At 39.8% G+C, this 15,217-nt stretch overlaps 1 protein-coding gene across 10 annotated transcripts in view; it reads left to right on the top strand.

The window, feature by feature from the left end:
• The window catches only part of PDE4DIP (phosphodiesterase 4D interacting protein), a 198,988-nt gene that overhangs the window by 115,321 nt on the left and 68,450 nt on the right, over positions 1-15,217 (top strand). For 6 of the 10 annotated variants that reach the window (XM_087444629.1, XM_087444580.1, XM_087444575.1 and 3 more), the window contains 7 exons: positions 10,387-10,518; positions 11,245-11,364; positions 11,604-11,696; positions 11,833-12,045; positions 12,925-13,083; positions 14,008-14,121; positions 14,313-14,450. In XM_087444629.1, the coding sequence (XP_087300755.1) occupies positions 10,387-10,518; positions 11,245-11,364; positions 11,604-11,696; positions 11,833-12,045; positions 12,925-13,083; positions 14,008-14,121; positions 14,313-14,450 (969 nt within the window). Of the gene's footprint in view, positions 1-1,152; positions 3,266-10,386; positions 10,519-11,244; positions 11,365-11,603; positions 11,697-11,832; positions 12,046-12,924; positions 13,084-14,007; positions 14,122-14,312; positions 14,451-15,217 lie in introns of those variants that run through there. The other 4 variants (XM_087444562.1, XM_087444567.1, XM_087444588.1 and 1 more) reach the window with 4 other exon arrangements.

The following is a 15,217-nucleotide window of genomic DNA, read 5'->3' as shown; positions in this document are numbered from 1 at the left end:
TGAAGCTCATATACCTAGAGGCAGGCAAAAATGCAGCTGTAGTGAGTTTTAGTTGGAACTCTATTTTACATTCTTGGTTTTAGGACCAGAACATCCATATTTAGGTGAAGTCACATATGCCAAGTTCTATAGCCTATGAAGCCCAAAGCTCTAAGGACAGTCCTCTCTCACCATGGAGCTGCTAAGATTTTGTTTTGGTGATTAAATAAGAGAACAGTACAATCTGTGTGTGCAGAGTCCCATACAGTCTTAAAATTACTTTAAAATATTCCCTTTATTATATTAAAACAACAATGTTAGCTATTATTTAATGAGCCAAACGTTGTTAAAGCACTTCCTCCAAATCATCTCATTTAATCCTCAGTAAGAAGTTTGCTGGTTTATTATGAGCTCCCATTGAAGGCATTTGAGTATCTTCAAGCTTAGGAGTATGGGCTCTGTCCTGGAGATGAGGCTCAGAAATATGCAGACTGTTGCTGGCCTTATTATCTCACAAGGTCCAGTTAGTGAAATTTAGCATTATTGTAACTGGGAACTGTCCTGCTCTGGGGAACTCCTGATGATCGCTGGGCCTGTTTTTCCTCCCATCTGGTGTCTGCATGCCTCTCAAGTCAGGGAGAAAATTCTTTATTATAAATGGCCGTTGACACCTGGATTCCACCTAGAGAGAGCTCCAGCTTCCTCCTACTCTTCGTGTGCATTACAAGTTCTATACCCAACACTGTATAGTCTTGAATAAGACAGTGTACTAACTGACATCAGTGAAATTCCCAGCCCTATTTCTGCAGAGGGCAGCACTCCGACACTCTGGACTCTTACTCAAAGAAACTAGGTCTTTTGTTCTAGTGTTTGTCTACCCTTCCCACCCCCAAAATAAAGACTGCAGTCTTCCTAAACCTGAAAGAGAATTCGGTGATAGTAATCTACTCTTAGGTATCTACATTCTTGAAAAAGCCCATTTTCTCTCTTATTGTCTTCAAAACCTTGGTTAACCAGCTGCATTCACCTGGTATTTTCTGGACTCCTTCTCAGGTGACTGCTTTCTGCCCTCTCGATTTCTTTTCTAAAAAAGGGCAAATCATCCAGGAGTGCTACCCCCCACCGCAGCCGCAACCCCAAACATCGCGAGAGCAGAAACACTTATCCTCTTTTCTAGATACTCCCAGTGGTGAGGGAGAGGTTGAACCGAACCTCCTAAAATCCGCCCTACCTGCCCCCTCTGCTTTTATTCACCCTTTCTCCCCGCCCGCCACCACAGCCTCAGGGCCTTTTAATCCAGGCACAGAACTGGGTAGGGAGAGAATGTGGGGCTGCAGACTGGAGGGAGGCGGCGCGCAGCGGTACCTAGTGGCGCTGCCAGGCTGCTCCGTCCGGAGTACGTGGCACTACCCCTGGAGAGGGGGGGAGGGGAATCGGCTGTCTCCTCCCCACGCAGAGCCGCGGGACATCCCTCAGGGGCGGGAGGGAGGATCCACCAGGGAATTGATGCGCTTTTTTGGTGAAAGCTTAGTAGATGAAAGCGGCCTGGCAGCGGTCGGCAGTCCATCCTACTCTCCACCCGGTACCCACTGTGAGCCACGTCTGCGTTCCACCGCGAGGAGCCGTGACCAGATTTGGGGCGAGGGCCAAATCTGGCCAGCCCGCATGCGCAGAGCGGGGAGCCGGCCCCCGGACTACAGCTCCCAGAGGAACGTGCCGGTGGCCGCAGGCGCCGAGCCGCTGGCGCCATCTTGAAATCCGACCCTCAATCTCCGAGTCTTTGCGTCAGCAGCGGACGGCCGCTGCTGTACCGCGAACTCACCCTGCTAAAAGAGAGGACGTTGAGGACGCGGCGGCTGGCGGGAGAGACAGCTGGAAGAGACATGGCAGGTTCCGCGCGCGGCCTGCGCTGCTGTCACTCAGCATCCCCCTGAGGCGTTTCTACGCCCGCCCCCTCCCCGAGGGGCGGGGCTGACCACTGTGGTACCCAGAGCCCGCGCGCGGGTGGCAGAGGTGTGCCCCTGCAGAGTGGGGACCCCACCCGGCTGTGCCATGCCGGCCAGAGGCCGCGGAGGCGGGGGACGGAGCGCAACCAAGCGCCAGTGAGTGATCACCGAGCAGCAGCCACTTCAGGGAAGCTCGGCAACCGCTAGGAGGGAAGATGAAGGAGATTTGCAGGATCTGTGCCCGGGAGCTGTGTGGAAACCAGCGGCGCTGGATTTTCCACACGGCATCCAAGCTCAACCTCCAGGTTCTGCTTTCGCACGTCCTGGGCAAGGATGTCTCCCGCGATGGCAAAGCCGAGTTTGCTTGCAGCAAATGTGCTTTCATGCTCGATCGGATCTACAGGTTCGATACTGTTATTGCCCGGATCGAAGCCCTTTCTATTGAGCGATTGCAGAAGCTGCTGCTGGAGAAGGACCGCCTCAAGTTCTGCATTGCTAGCATGTATCGGAAGAATAACGATGACTCTGGCGCGGAGACCAAGGCGGGGAATGGGACGGTTGACATTTCCGGCTTACCTGATGTAAGATACTCTGCACTGCTCCAGGAAGATTTTGCCTATTCAGGGTTTGAGTGTTGGGTAGAAAATGAGGATCAGATTCAGGAGCTACACAGCTGCCATGCTTCGGAAGGCCCTGGAAACCGACCCAGGAGATGCCGTGGTTGTGCAGCTTTGCGGGTTGCTGATTCTGATTATGAAGCCATTTGTAAGGTGCCTCGAAAGGTGGCCAGAAGTATCTCGTGTGGCCCTTCTACCAGGTGGTCCACAAGTATTTGCACTGAAGAACCAGCATTGTCTGAGGTTGGGCCACCCGATTTACCAAGCACGAAGGTACTCCCAGATGGAGAAAGCATGGAGGAAGGGACACCAGGATCTTCTGTGGAATCTTTGGATGCAAGTGTCCAGGCTAGTCCTCCACAACAAAAAGATGAGGAAACTGAGAGAAGTGCAAAGGAACTTCTAAAGTGTGACTGTTGTTCAGATGAACAGGCTCCACAGCTTATGTGTAACCACAAGCTGGAGCTAGCTCTTAGTGTGATTAAAGGTCTTGATTATAAGCCCATCCAGAGCCCCCGAGGGAGCAAGCTTCCTATTCCAGTGAAATCCAGCCCACCTGGAGCCAGGCCTGGCCATATCATGACAGATGGAGTTAGTTCCAGTTTCCTTAACAGATCTTTGAAACCCCTTTACAAGACACCGGTAAATTATCCCTTGGAGCTTTCAGACCTGCAGGAGCTGTGGGATGATCTCTGTGAAGATTATTTGCCACTCCGGGTCCAGGTATACAAAATGGCTACATAGTACCTTTTTGATGATAGTTAGCTGGCCTCAGGCTTCACATGATTTCTGTCTAGGTGACGGTTAATTATATTCCAGACTAGAGAAAATTAATCATTGGCTCCTTTTTGCTGCACCTTTTGCTTGTGCCCCATTTAGTAAATGTGATTCACACTCAAATAATTTGCTTTTTATGATTCTCTTTGTAAAATATCTATCATCTTCCCATTAAATATCAAAATTGCAGACCTTTTGGAGACAAAAAGATAACGCTTCCTAATTCATTTTTACTCTATAAAAAGACATTTAATCTTATTTCTGGCACTAGAATTCTTTCCTCTTACCTCTTTTTTCTTTTTGTTCCCTCCTACATTTTGGTTTTGTTTTCATTTTTAGATATATGGATGTTTTCTCCTATCTGTAAGTGAGTGAGTTCTCCCTGGAGCGTTAAGCCTTTCATCCCCTGATATGCCTTAAACTGATTAGAGCATAGAGTAAAGGTTTGGGGAAAATCCATTAATCCACCAAAGTATTGTAACGTCTGGGTAATATTTATAATAAAATAATAGGTCATTTGAGGATTAATGATGACTTGTTCATAAAAGAGACTTGGGAATTCAAGTGTTGACCTTTAAAATTTTAAGACGAAAACTGTTCACAGCCAGTTTGTCTACTGAGCTCTTTTAGAAGATGTTTGATATTAAGAAAGTTTCATCCATTATTGGGTGATATGAGAGTTTCATCCATTATACTCTTGAATTTCTTAATGCCTAGAAGATAGCAGTTGATCTAAATTTAACTATTCATATCTGCCCAGTTGATTTCATACCAGCCTTTTAAATTCAACTATATACAGGGACCTGACAGATGCTGTTTTGTTTCTACAGCAATGGTAAATGCTAGATTCAATTACCTGTGTGAAACATCTGGCATGTTTTACTTGATACAGTTCTTCAGTGTTACCATTACAAAGGTAGACAATTTAGAAGGCATTTTTGGAAAGCCTGCTTCTGGTCAACGTTGTGTTAGAAATATAGAGCTTGATCGTAAATGAAATTGTTGATTGTCACTTGAAATTTTTGAAAAGTAGTTTTATTATATATAAAATTTGCATCACAATAAGAACTTAAGCAAAAAATGGGATAAATATTTTTAAATTTACACAAAATTGTCAGAAACAGCATATATGAAAATGTTATGAAATAAGTATAAATATGAAAAAGTTTTAAAATGTGTTTTCATTTGTATAAAATGGTAAGTATTAGTATGCCTAACACTTGTGTACTTCTTTTCTTTCGCTTCCTTTTCTTTCAGTGGATCCTCACAGCTAAATTTGGGCATTACAGTATTTCTGGGACCAGACACATAGATGTCACAAATTAAACATGGTGTTTTTGTATTAGGATCTAAAAGTAGGCAGGGCAGGGTAGGTGGGAAATAAGCTTTTTTCCCCCTCAAATATGGCCAATATTGTAGAAAGGGAAAGACTTAGAAAATTACAGGCAAAACAAAAGGAGTTTTTTCTCCATATTTAATTAAAAATGCTGTCTTTTGATGCCTGCAACTCAACAAATTTTGGAGTTGGGAATGATTTTAAAGATCATCTCACGCATGCTGTCAGTTTAGAGAGATGAAAAGCTCATGGCTTAAATAGCTTCGCCCAGGCAAGAACCAAAGATTCCTAACCATTCTCAGCCAAGACCATTTAATTCTGTATATTAAACCACATTGCCTGATGTACATTGAATTAAATAAGTACTTATTTTAAATGAAGAGCCTTCTTTCTATAACTTGAGGATTCTTTAGGGATTCTGTGAAGAAAATTGTCATCCTATTGAGCACAGTTATACTATGGTAACTGTATCTTTAGGTCAAGTCCCTTTACTTCACTAAATTTGGACCTTAGAAGAATAGACTTTTAAAACAGTAGTGTATGACCTTTCTGCTGTCACCTGGCTTACATTCTTTACTGTTTGTAGAATAATAAAACATAAAGAGGAGGGAGAAGATAACCATCTTGAAGAAGCATGGTGTTTAATTACTTTGTCATTTTCTCAAATAATTAAGGATGTGGAGGAAATAGATAAATTGAGCTCAAAGTGTTTGTAAATAAAATGTGTATTTTGGATCCCTGATCTATTGTTTCAGTCTGGTTGACTTTTAAGCTCCTTAAGGCCTGTTGTGCTTTATGGCAAAACCAGACCTAAGTGGGACAAAGGCAGACTGGTTTTTATCTATTTCTTTGAACAAATATGGAAAGAATAGAAATAAATGTAACTTATTTTTGGTAGTTCTCTTTTCAGTTTGTAGAAAGAAAAAAAAAATTTCCTTTAGTTAAATTCTACTACAAATACAGAGAAAAGCTCTTGTCTAAAGAGCGAGATTGTTCTGTAAGATCATTTTGATTCCTTTGTTTAATCCTCCATCTACCCCATTGTATGCACTATTAAATATCACCATCGGAATTCCTCCTGATTGCTTTTTTCTTTTTCTTTCTTTCCTTCTTACTTTCTTATATTAAAGAAAAATAGCAACAGTGTAGTTCTCCTGCTTACTAATTTTATGATATTATGCAAGTTGATTTATTTGTATTCAGAATTTATGCCTGAAGACCCAAGCTTGTTCAGATATCTAAAGAAAGGTTTGAAGCCTGATTTTATCTGGTAATTTCCTTCTTTATTGTCTTGCCCTGAACTAGAAGAGCTATGATAGGAGGGGTGTGGTCCCTTAGTAAACATCAATTCAGCTCTGGCCCATAAACATCAATTCAGCTCTGGCCCATGTGCAATTTCCTTTTCTATCTAAATTCAAAGAACAGGAGATCTTTATTTCAAGCCTTGCAATGCCAGGGTCTGCTCCAGTGTGACTATGGTAAATTCATCCCTCTCACAGTTTAGCTCCATAACCTAGATTAGGCCCTTTGAAAAGTGTAAGCATTAGATGCTGGTCAAAGATTAGGCCTTTAATTTTAAGCTAGTTGATGGTTCTTGTGTATCTCCTATTATTAGCAATAGGAGAGAAAATTACAGCAGTTTGAGATCTATGACTTGCTATTGTGAGGACTAGGAAAGTGCCAAGAGGAATGCTGTTAACCCAGAAGATCTAAATAGCTGCCTTTTAGCTTAAAGGTCTCACATTATGCAACATAAGGCCTGGGAGCAGTTCTTTTTTTCTGATGCTGGAAAGCATTTGTCCTGAGTCAAAAGCAACTTAATTTAAAATAATGTTATTATTACAACATGATTTTAGTAGCTGATAGTCTGGAGATTAACACCGATTCAACCAAATCAAGTATTACTGATTTCAGGCTCTACAAAATCTTCACAGGAGTGATCAGTTTATATATTTGATACTTCACAAGAATTCATAATGAGCTGTTGACTCGAGGACTTTGCTAAGTGCTCTTTTGGCAGACTGTTATCTGAAGGGACATTTTTCTAAGATGTAAAATAATGAAGTATTTTGAATAAAGAAGAAACAAACATCTTCCAGTTTTTAAGTCAAAACATTACATTTACAGAATTAGGGGTTTTTCTAGGATTGCTCATGCCAAGATGGGTGCAGATGAGATCCAGATTCATTATGAACTTTTCTGTGACATTCTTTGGCTTTAAAGTTGTGTTGAAGTATGTATATTAAATATCTATCTATCCAGTCTTATTTCTAAGAGAGCCACTGAAAGATTAGAACATTGGGGCAGGGAATTTGGAGACAGGCCTGTTTTTGTTTTTTTGCTCTTGGTTTTATTGTTCACTTATTAAACAAAAACTTTTGGTCCCTACAGTATTCCATGCATTCTGGTAGGCAGTGGGTTTATAGAGATGAAAGATACATTACCAACTAAAGTGCCTTGGGTTTAATTGGATCCTTTTCCTGATTTCCTGTGTAACTTTGGACAAATGACTTACCTTCTCTAAATCTCCATTTCCTCAAATGTAAGATGGGATTGAACCAGATGGTTAGTTTATAAAGTTTCCTTCACAGCTCTAAGATTCTTTGTTTTACAGTGAATAAATGTGACCACCTTCCTTTGCCATTTTAAACTTGAAGCTATTTTCTTTAATTCTGCTTGTTATAGTTTAAATTCGAAAAATATCTTATAATAGCTGTTATTGGAGAGATGTTGTACGCTGAGGAAGTAAGAAGCTAAGTTTTGTAGAGAATGTTTTATCATTAAATAAATGATAAAATTATTTATTTATCAGTTAGAATTGTTGTAAATCTCTATTAAAATAGTTACCTCTCCCATAGTGTGACATAATTCACATTGCTTCAGGGCAAGGCTCCTTCTTATACCGTCAACAAGAAATATCCCAATTTTTCTAGGAGTCATTATCCCTGCTGCTTCTCTCTTTCTCTCTTTCCCGCTATCCAGCCCTGTTGACTCTACTTTCAAAACATATCCAAGTCTATCTGTTTTTCTGCCCCTCCATTACTCCCACTCTTATCTTTCACCTGCTCTACTGCAGCAGCCTCCCAGCTGGTCTCCCTGTTTCTGCTGGTGCTGCCCAACAATCCATTCACCACAGAGCAGCCAGAGTGATCCTTCTAAAATTTAAATATGATTGGATTACTTTTCTTTTTAAAACACTGCAGTCCATTCTCATTTCAATGAGAATGAAATCCACCTTTGCTCACCCTGCTGCACAGAAGCTGTGTATGACCTGGCCCCTGCCTTCCTTTCCACCTCATCATATATTACTAGCCCCATGTTACCCAGCAAGGTATCCACTAGCCTTATGTGGCTAGTCCGAATTGAGATGTGCTGTGAGTGTAGAATAAACCCCTAATTGCAAAGACTCAGTATGAAAAGATTGTAAAGTATCTTGTTAATAATTTTTATATTGAGTACATGTTTATGATAATATTTTGGATATAATATATTGGATCAAATAATATATTTTATTAAAATTAAGTTCGCTTATTTATTTTTACGTTAATCAATGAAGTTACTAGAAAATTTAAAATTACATATATGGCTCACATTATATTTGTATTGGAAAATGCTATGCTGGCCACATAGGTGGTTCTCTTTTTCTCTTTCCTAGGCTCATATCCGCCCTAGGTCTTTTCCATTAGCTGTTCCCCCTGCCTAGATTGTTCTGTAGATCATTGCAGGACTGGCTCCTTGTCATGCAAATCTCAATTTAAATGCTGCCTGATAGAGACCTTCCACCGGTCAACCAATTTAGAGTAACTTAACCACTTTATCATGCTTTCCTATTTTACAGCATAGGGCTTGTCACTGCTGATATTTTGTGTATTTCCTTGTTCCTTCATTATGTAGCTCCCCACTCCAGCTCCCACAGTGCTTTGCATATTATGGTACTTAATAGATGTTAAAAAACTTTTTCGGGCCGGCCCCGTGCTTAGCGGTTAAGTGCTCGCGCTCCGCTACTGGCGGCCCGGGTTCGGATCCCAGGCGCGCACCCACGCACCGCTTGTCCGGCCATGCTGAGGCCGCGTCCCACATACAGCAGCTAGAAGGATGTGCAACTATGACATACAACTATCTACTGGGGCTTTGGGGAAAAAAAGGAGGAGGATTGGCAATAGATGTTAGCTCAGAGCTGTTCTTCCTCAGCAAAAAGAGGAGGATTAGCATGGATGTTAGCTCAGAGCTGATCTTCCTCACAAAAAAAAAAACCAAAAAAAACTTTTTCCAGGGAGCTGGCCCTGTGGTGTAGTGGTTAAGTTTGTGCGTTCGGCTTTGGCTGCCTGGGGTTCGTGGGTTCAGATCCTGGGCGGGGACCTATGCACTGCTCATCAGGCCATGCTGTGGTCGCATCAGATGTTGGGCACAGATGTTAGCTCAGGGCTAATCTTCCTCACTAAAAAAAGAGAAAGATTGGCAACGAATGCTAGCTTAGGGCCAATCTTCCTCACCAAAAAAAAAAAAAATTTTTTTTTCCGAAATCTTTATACCACCTGTCAGTTGTTGGCAGGGAGAGATTTAAGGTAAGCTGTAACCCCACTGCTTGGAAGGTGGTAATCAGAATTTGAAAGTGTGAGGGGAAAGAAAAAATGAATAGCAGTTACCTTTTTTCTCTTCCGCATGGATTTATATTTTTCCTAATTGGAGTGAATGGTGCGGGGCAGAGAGAGAGGAGATGGAATTTAATGCCACAGTGAATTCCTAAAGTTTTATTTTAGTACCCTTAGCTTATGATAAGTATTAATGACAGTTCAATAGTTTATCTTAGTCTGATTGATCATCTCATATATAAATGATATGTGTTTTTTCTCCTGAATCTTTTTGGTGAATTGATATTCCTATAAAACACATTTCCTTCTGAGATCACATGGATTTTTAAATTTATTTTTATCTTTTTTTACTTTTTATTTTGAAATGATTTCAAACTCACAGAGACATCATAAGAGAAGTGCAGAGAACTCCCAGATTTCCCAGTTGCTAATATTTGCCCAGATTCACCACTTGCTAATATTTTGGTACATTTGCTTTATCACTCCCACTGTCCATATAGACACGTTTTGTTTCCTCAATCGTTTGAGAATTAGTTGCAGATATTGTGTATCTTTACACTAAATAAGTATGTATTTCCTAAAGACAAGGACATCTCTTACATAACTACAGTAGAGTTACCAAATTTAGGAAATTTAGTATTGATAAAATACTATTATTATCTCATGTATAGTCCATATTCAAAATCTGCCCATTTTCTCAATAATGTGAACAGGCATGTTATAAAACAGATAGTTGAAATATAACTTTTCTTCTCTTAGGGATTGTATAAGTTTGATCAGCCTTTTGAGTTCCCTGATTGAAAATAGTATAAAGTGTATATTTGGTTATCATAAGCATTTTCTTTTTATAATCCTCTTTTCTCTTTAAATTCTGAACTTTTTACTTTAACTGAATATGTAGTGTTTGTGTGAGTTCATGAGGAAAGGTAGGGAGGAGAGTTAGGGCTTATTGTAAGGATGGAAGTGAATCAGTACTCTTAATAAGAAACTAGACTGTCTTCAGGAATTCGTAATGATAATGTATGCAATAACTCTGATTTTCTAAGTCTCTGGCAAAAGATGCCAAAGACATTTGAAGATAAAGTTAAAATTTATTGTTGGCTACATTTAACTCAACTTGTCTTACTGCTTCTTCCTAGCCCATGAACGAAGAGTTACTCAAACAACAAAAGCAGAATTCAGATGAGACCATAATAACTCAACAGTCTGTATCTGATTCCCACTTGGCAGAACTCCAGGAAAAAATCCAGCAAACAGAGGCCACCAACAAGGTATGATCGATACCATGCCCTTGGTGATCACAGGGTTTCCTGAGGATGTGACTGGCTCTAGCTGAGTCTATTAACCTCTCTGAATAGGTCTTGGGAGATAGATACTGTGTATTCCTGGAGCTCTAGGGAATATTTGATTAAGAGTGTGATTCTTTTATCTCTTATCAAGATTTTAGCCTCATCTGCACAGATCAGAATTTCTGGTGCCTTTTAGGTCTGTAATTAAAACTTGAATGCAGTCTTTAACTGTGTAAGGCACGGAGAGGGGAGGTTTGCGCTTTTGATTTTAGCTTAACTTCTCACCCCTTTATAGCTCATGGATTTTAACATCTGCTTAGAAGATAATTCCCACAATTTGAGTTGCTGAGCTTCTGGCCTGGTATGTCCTTGTAGTGTATTGTCCTTTACTAGACAGCAGAAGCTCCTTTGGTCTTTGTGTAAAGGATCCACGGTGACTCATGAGGATAAGTACTCAGTACGGCTGCCATCATAGAGAAAGCACAGTGCCTGATAATTGAAGCAATTGAGCATTAAAGGAAGTATTTAATATTCCCTGCTGCTTTCTCTTGCTGATTAATGTAGAACCTTAGTGGTTACTATATGTGGGTAAAAAATAATGTGGTAATATTCCTTAAGAAATCCTTTAAACCTAGATTTAAGAAGGACTTCATGGTTGCATTTGAGGTTAAAAGAAATAATTGACCTGTTTTTCTTTGCTGAATTCAGATTCTTCAAGAGAAACTGAATGAAATGAGCTGTGAACTAAAGTCTGTTCAGGAGTCATCTCAGAAGCAAGATGGTACAATTCAGAGCCTCAAGGAAACTCTGAAAAGCAGGGAAAGTGAGGTAAAATATTTGGCAGTTAAGGACCTGTGAAGAAATAATTTGTCCCATTAAAGTAGACAAGTATTGTATATTTTGTAGAAACAGATCTTGTCAGACTAACAGATCTTAGCCTAGAGAAATTGTAGTGTAATCTAAATTGGTATTTTGGAATAGTCCCGTTACTAAAATCTGTATGGATGAGATAATGGAATTCGTATTTCGTTTACTAACAAGTTTAATACTTCCTCTCGCATTTTCAGACTGAGGAGTTGTACCAGGTGATTGAAGGTCAAAATGACACAATGGCAAAGCTTCGAGAAATGCTGCACCAAAGCCAGCTTGGACAACTTCATGTATGTGAGGTCACATAGGACAGGAGATGAGACTCTGGTTGGGGATGTGACACTCTCAGTGACAGTCTTGATTTTGTTAGTCTTCTCAGCTGCTCGGGGCTTGCCCTCCTTATGATGATTTTTACTCTCTTTTCAGAGCTCAGAGGGTACTTCCCCAGCTCAGCAACAGGTGGCTCTGCTTGATCTTCAGAGTGCCTTATTCTGCAGCCAGCTTGAGATACAGAAGCTCCAGAGGGTGGTACGACAAAAAGAACGCCAACTGGCTGATGCCAAACGGTGTGTGCAGTTTGTAGAGGCTGCAGCCCATGAGAGAGAACAGCAAAAAGAGGCTTCTTGGAAACATAACCAGGTAAATCATTAATCATTTTGTGGCCCTAAACGCTGACTTTGCCCTGATAATAACTTTTTATCAGGACAGTTTGTGTTGAACCCTTGAGTTCACTTGCTTAGTCTAAGTAATTCAGTTCAACATTTGTTGCTCCCATACCATGTGCCAGATGTTGGGCTGTGTTCTGGAAATACAAGAGTGAATATCACAGGCTCTTTCCTCTTAAGTTACTTGCAATTTAGTATGAGAGACAGTCACATACATAGAATTTCAGTGTGGTAAAGAGTGTAGAGGATGGGGGTCCTATAGGAATATATAGGAGAGGCTGAGGAAGAGAGTCAGGGAAAGCTTCATGAAGGAGGAGATATCTGAGGTTATTCCTGAAGGATGGGTAAAAGTCAACGAGACAGAAAAGTGGGAAAGAACAACCAAGGTCAAAGGAATGCCATGCACAGTTAGCCATGCATTTTTTTTTTTTTTTAAATCATATAATTCTTAAATGGTTCTTTTATCTTGTTAGCCTAGAGCACACACTGTCAATTTCTTTTTTTAAGATTTAAAAGGATGGTAAAAATATCCTATGCTTGAGCTTATTGTAAAGTAAAGGATCCAGGTTTACAGTGGGACAGAGTCCCACTTAGTAGTTATATAGCTCTATGATTTTTAAACCAAAAATAAATATTGAACTATAATATCAAATTTATGTCCTATCCTCATCCACAGTTCCCACAATTTCCTACGTCCTATTTGATTCGTGTATGTTTCTATAGTAATTTTAAGAATGGCACTGCCTGCTACTTCATATTTGGTTCTATATGCCTTGAAAGTTTTAAGGCCTCCATATCTAATGACCGTGTGAAAATTTTTGATTGTTTAATAAAGGGAATCTGTTTAATTCAGGAATTGCGAAAAGCCTTGCAGCAGCTACAAGGAGAATTGCAGAATAAGAGCCAACAGCTTCATACCCTGGAGGCTGAAAAATACAATGAGATTCGAACCCAGGAGCAACACATTCAGCACCTAAACCACAGTCTGAGTCATAAAGAGCAGCTGCTTCAGGTGAGTCTACATAGTGATTTCAACTAAAATCGGGCTCATAGAGCTCTGAAATTTCTATTCATATAATCTCAAGATATTAGTCCATCTGTGTTAAGTGCCTGTTACATGATATGTAGAACATTGAGAGGTGAGAATCAGGAGGATTCCATAGAAATAGAAATAAATAGAAAGTACAATCCGTGAACCAAAATGCTAACCAGCAAGTGTAGGAAACAATAAATGTAGACCTGAAAGACTTATGCAATAAAGATTCAACAAATCGTTATTGAGCACCTCTGTGAGTCACAGACTACGCTAGGTGCTGGGAAGAGAAAGAGAAGATATGTCCATGCTCTCAGTCTAGTAGGTGAAGACATCTGTATGAAATTTCCACAGAGTTATTTAGATGATAAAATGAAAGTTTTAAGGAAAAATGGAACACTAAAGAAGAGTGATCAGTTCTACCACCTACTCAAAGCTTCAGTCATATTGAATCCCTTACATTTTGCTGAGCATACAATTTTTTACAGTGTACATATATTGTGCATATATTTTTTCTTTGACAGAAATACCTCCACCACTTCTTCACTTGGGAAACTCCTAGTCCTTTAAGACTCAGAGCAAATGTGACCTCTTTTGTGAGATCTTTAGCGACACCTTCAGGCAGAGTTAGACAATGCATCCTTAGTTTCCCTATTACTGGCTACACACATGTGCACACACACGTATATGTGTATGTATATATATATACATATATATATACATACACATATATGTGATGCAGAATAGTTAACAGTTTATATGTCTGTTATCTCTACTAAACTGTGTTCCCCTTGAGAGTGATCACATTTTGGTTTTTATCTTGAATAAGAAATTGCTTGACAAAGTGTAGGAATTCAGTTAATATAGGATAAATGAATAAAGGAAAATATTTTTTGGTCTCAGGAATTTCGGGAACTCCTGCAGTATCGAGATAACTCGGACAAAACCCTGGAAGCAAATGAAATGTTGCTAGAGAAACTTCGGCAGCGAATACAAGATAGAGATGTTGCTCTAGAGGTATGTGCCATAATTTTGCTCACAACTCTATGGATTAATTTATTCATGTGGGTGCTATAGAAATGTGTGTCTACTTAATTTGCTGCTTTTTGGAATTGGTTTTCTATTCCTTGATATTTGGAATCTTATTGAATAAGGATGATCAGAATAGTAAATCTTATGGAGCTTTAGGATCCTTACTTTCCTTGCAGCGGGCTATAGATGAAAAGTTTTCTACTCTAGAAGAAAAAGAAAAAGAGCTACGTCACCTTCATCTTGCTGTGAGAGAGCGAGATCATGACTTGGAGAGATTGCGCAGCATCCTCTCTTCTAATGAAGCTACCATGCAGGTAAGAGCAAAATCTGTCATGGCTTGGTATCTCTCTCCCTCTTGGATTCTAGGCCTGAAGCATCAGCCCCTTCCATCATTTTCTGAAAACCAGGGAATTTGCTTTCTAAGAAAAAAAATAAAAAAGCAAACAAAATAGCAGTCATTAGTTCCATCGTTATAGATTAGGAAGTAAGACATTTTTGCTTCTACTGTGAAGTTGGTAGGGGGATGCAGTGAACACGGATTTCTGTACGTAGTTCTAATTTATTTCTAATCCTTGTCAATATCTATATACTTTTACATAAGCATTGCCAGTATGCAACTATTATATTGTGTTTATCTAATTAATTTTACAGTCATGTGTCACTTGATGTGGATGCATTCTGAGAAATGTGTTGTTAGGTGATTTCATTGTTGTGCAAACACAGAGTTCACTTGCACAAACCTGGATGGTATAGCCTACTACACACCTAGGCTATCTTATGGGACCACCATCGTATATGCAGTCTGTGTTGACTGAAAAGTCATTGTGTGGTGCATGACTGTATATACATGTCCCAGTATAGCCACAATCAGAACACTTGTTTATTTTATTAACATTTACTGTGGGCTATTTTTTATATTTATTTTAGAGCTTATATATCTAACCATCTGTTACTTCTTTAAGAAGTCCTTCACTTCGTTTGTAGCATAGCCTACTTCCTCCAAAATACTTCATTTATCACGTACATTATGTATATCTCTCTACAAACTAGAGGAGAATGTCTAAAAGCAAAAAATAGATGA

This window comes from Ceratotherium simum, chromosome 2 (genome assembly GCF_057802395.1).
Source record: "Ceratotherium simum simum isolate JZ-2026a chromosome 2, ASM5780239v1, whole genome shotgun sequence".
NCBI classification, from domain to species: Eukaryota; Metazoa; Chordata; class Mammalia; order Perissodactyla; family Rhinocerotidae; genus Ceratotherium; species Ceratotherium simum.
Note: the sequence above shows the minus strand (reverse complement) of the source record. Positions and strands in the feature narration are given on the sequence as shown.